The sequence below is a fragment of the Pseudozyma flocculosa genome (genome assembly GCF_000417875.1).
Source record: "Pseudozyma flocculosa PF-1 unplaced genomic scaffold scaffold00021, whole genome shotgun sequence".
Lineage (NCBI taxonomy): Eukaryota > Fungi > Basidiomycota > Ustilaginomycetes > Ustilaginales > Ustilaginaceae > Pseudozyma > Pseudozyma flocculosa.
The window spans coordinates 21,642-25,281 of NW_006920889.1; the positions used below are offsets into that span (position 1 = coordinate 21,642).

At 66.3% G+C, this 3,640-nt stretch overlaps 1 protein-coding gene across 1 annotated transcript; it reads left to right on the plus strand.

Moving 5' to 3' along the window:
• Positions 1-1,176: 1,176 nt before the first annotated feature.
• On the plus strand, positions 1,177-3,607 carry PFL1_05638 (uncharacterized protein; the record flags this gene model as incomplete). Its single annotated transcript, XM_007883174.1, has 2 exons — positions 1,177-3,543; positions 3,572-3,607. 2 exons carry the CDS (start codon positions 1,177-1,179, stop codon positions 3,605-3,607), a joined length of 2,403 nt encoding a protein of 800 aa, XP_007881365.1.
• Between the last annotated feature and the right edge of the window lie 33 nt (positions 3,608-3,640).

The following is a 3,640-nucleotide window of genomic DNA, read 5'->3' on the forward strand; positions in this document are numbered from 1 at the left end:
CGTCGTCGCGCGTCGTCGACGGGCGAGGCGAGGCGTCCGGTGGACATTCGCGCAGCTCGGCCGCCCGCCATCACCACCACTACCACCACCATCACCACCACCATCACCATCTTCTCCTCCACTGGCGTCGCCACCACCGTCACCACCATCACCGCCATCCTTACGCCGAACCTCGCCGCCAACACCTCACCTTCGCAGTCCTGCGCTGGACTCTCCGACTCGGGCTTCACCTCTCCTTCTGTGCCAATTTTACAACTTTGCCTGCGCACCCTTGCCATCACCCGACGCGCCCACCCCTCCTCGCGTCGACCTCTTTACTGTCCTCATCCTTCCTTGCGCCGATATTATCTCTGGACTCGACCGGACGCTACACCGCAATCTTCATCCGGCCTCGACGCATCTGCTGCCTCGATAGATCCGTGTTCCTTTGTCGTGCTCACCGTCTCTCCATCCGACCTCGTCGCGGCGCTGCACCGAGAGATCTACCGCCAACCCTACTCTCGCCGCCGCTCTCGGCCAGGGAAGGCTACGTTCCTCTCTCCGTGACCGCCTGGCTCTTCGAAGACACGTCCAGACCTTTGGCTCGCGTCACCCCGGCTCAGGATCGCTCTCATCCGATCCGACGAACCGACTTGCATCACAAGGGCACCCGCAGCTGCGTCCGCCAGCCCTCTCTGCACATCGATCGTCAGTCTTCCGCCGCTCTGCTCGGCTCGCATCCAGTCACGCCTGGTCTTGCGGAGCCTGCCGACCGTCGCTGTTAGGCCACGCCGGTTCTTGCCGCCGCCAGACCTCAGCTGCAGCGCTTCCAACACTTGGGCTCGCTCATCCTGGGCAGCGCCAGAGGGTCCATCTCCCAGTCGGCGCCGTATCTCCGCCTCGACCAGCACGTCAACTCCTTCCAGCGCGGCCGTCGCTCCTGATGCACCCCACCTGAGGGAACAGCGCCATCCAGCCTACCACCTCTCGTCGCGCCGCCTGCCTCCTCGCAGATCAGGTCCGTCGAACTCGTCACCGATCGGACGCTCTCTGACGACGGACGCGCAACGTCAATCGCAGTCGCGGCCTCGCACGCGCCACTAGGGCCATCGAGCGAGGACCGCGGACCGGTTTGCTGATCTCGGGAGCCGAGCAGCTTCGCGTCCGTCAGCCTCGTCCCGCCCGACTTGGCCCAAGATGGACCCGTCCATGTTCCAGAACAATGTCTTCGGCAACATCTTTGCCGGAAACGCCGATGGCAACGTCCCCGACCAGAACAAGGGCTTCAACGTGGCGTCGCTCGGCATGAACCCCGCCATGTTTGGCGGCATGGACATGAGCAGCATGGCGAGCGGCGTTGGGATGTCCAACGGCCAACCCCAGCAACTGCAGCAGCAGCAGCAGCAGCAGCAGCAGCAGCAGTCGCTTCCGCCACAACAGCAGCAGCAGCAGCCACCGCAGCAGCCCGGCCAGTTTGGCGGAGGCGGCTTCAACCCAGCCGCCATGATGGCGATGGGCGCCAACCCCGGTGGCTTCGACATCCACGCCCTGCAGCGAGCTGCTGCGGCCAGCGGCATGAATCCGGCGGCCTTCAATCCGCAGATGTTTCTCCAGCAACAGCAGCAGCGGCAAGGAACGCCGCAGCAGAGCCAGCTCGGTCAGCAGATGCAGCAGCCCCAACTCCAGCAGATGCAGTTGCTGCTCCAGCAACAGCAACAGCAGCAGCTTCGGTGGCAACAGCAGCAGCAGCAGCAGCAGCAGCAACAACATCAGCAGCAGCAGCAGCCTCAGCAGCAGTCGCAGCAGTCCTTGCAGGGCATGTTGGGTCAGATGGCTAACAACGGCATGTTCCCCGGATCTGGGGGGATGCCCAACCAGACGAACCTGACGGCGCCGCAACAGCCACCGCAGCAGCAGCAGCAGCAGCAGCAGCAGACACCGAACCCACAGGGGCAGCTGCCGCAGCACCCGCAGGCCTCATTCAATCCCAACGCCTTTGGCGGCATGAACCCGCAGATGGTGGCCAACCTCGGCCAGCAGATGTCAATGCAGGGCTTCAACTCGATGGCGCAGGGCTTCCATCAGCAGCAACAGCAACAGCAGCAGCAGCAGCAGCAACAGCAACAGCAGAATGGCGCCCAGCCCGGCTCATTTGGCCAGAACCAGAATGCTGTGTCGATGTCGGGTCTGGTCGACCCTTCTGCGCTGATGGGAGGCATGGCCGCCGGAGGCAGCAACGGCAGCGCCGCAGCTGGACCGTCGCAGGCGCCGATGGCATCGCCGCAGCGGGCCAACAGCGCGGCGCAGATGATCAACGGCATCCCCTCGTACCTTCAGACGCCCAGCCAGATGCCATCGCCCATGGGCCAGGGCACGCCCGGGGGACAGTCTGCCGCGGGCACGCCTCCGTCATCGGCGGCGAAGCCCAAGCCGCCGCGCAAGAAGGCCGAAAAGAAGACGACCAAAGGCCAGACGCCGGTGATGCAGGCCGCGATGCCGCCAAACGCTACGAGCTCGCCCTCGGGCATGGCCAACATGCCGCACGGCGCCCACCCTCCGGGGTCGCAGCCCAACCTCGCCAATCTCGCCGCCTTTGAGCGCTCCCGCAGCCAGACTCGCAGCCCCAGCATCAGCCTGGGCCACGGAGGGCCAGGCACCCCGCTACAGATGTCGGCGCCGCATCCTGGTGGCATGCACGGCCAAGGACCAGGGCAGCCGCAGCCGCACCGCGGATCGGCGGCGTCGCAGATGCAGCCGGGGCAGCCGATGCCGATGCAGATGCAGCAAGCGCCCGGGGGCGGACAGGCCCAGAACATCAACCAGGTGGTGCCGCCCAACTGGACGCCGAGCCTCAACCCGCAGCAGCAGCAGGCCATCCTCTCGCGTGCTCTGGCGCTCGCCAAGGCGCAGGAAGGCTCGGGCATCACGCCGGTCCACACCCTGATGCAGATGGGCTACCTCTTCCTCAAGGCATCGAGCCTTCCGGGCGGCCAGCACGCCTCGATGATGCCAAACGGTGGCATGGTGCTGACCATCAACGAGGCGCGTGGGCTCGGGCTGATTCCGCAGGGTGGGCCGAACCCGACGCAGCCGCAGCATCAACAGCCGCAGCCGCAGCAACAGGCTCAACAACAACAGCAGCAGCAGCATCATCCACAGCAGCAACATCAACAGCAACAGCCGGCGCCTCAAAAAGCCCAACGGCAGCCGTCCATGTCGGGCCAGGCGCAGTCGTCCGGCTTCGGCCCAGGCGGGCATCCGAGCCAGCCGCCGCAGCCCATGACGCCGCAGCAAATGCCCATGATGCCGCCAGGCATGGCGCAGCAGCATTTCCAACAGCAACAGCACCAACAGCAGCTCCAGCAGCTCCAGCAGCAGCAGCAGCACCAGCAGCAGCCAGGTGGGCCGAGTGGTCTGCCGCATCAGATGAGGCCCATGACCCCTTCGACGCAGCACGGCTCGCCGTCGGCGGCGATGGCGATGCACGCATCGCAGTCGCCCGCGCCCCACGGCGCCACCTCGAGCCCGGCGATGATGAGCCAGCCACGGCCGCGGCAACCAAGCGTAGCCCTCAGCGCCTCGGGCCGGCCAGATTCGCGGTCCGGCCCGATCCCCGGGAGCGGCCTGATGGCGCCGCCACCGGCACCCGGCCAGCCCATGC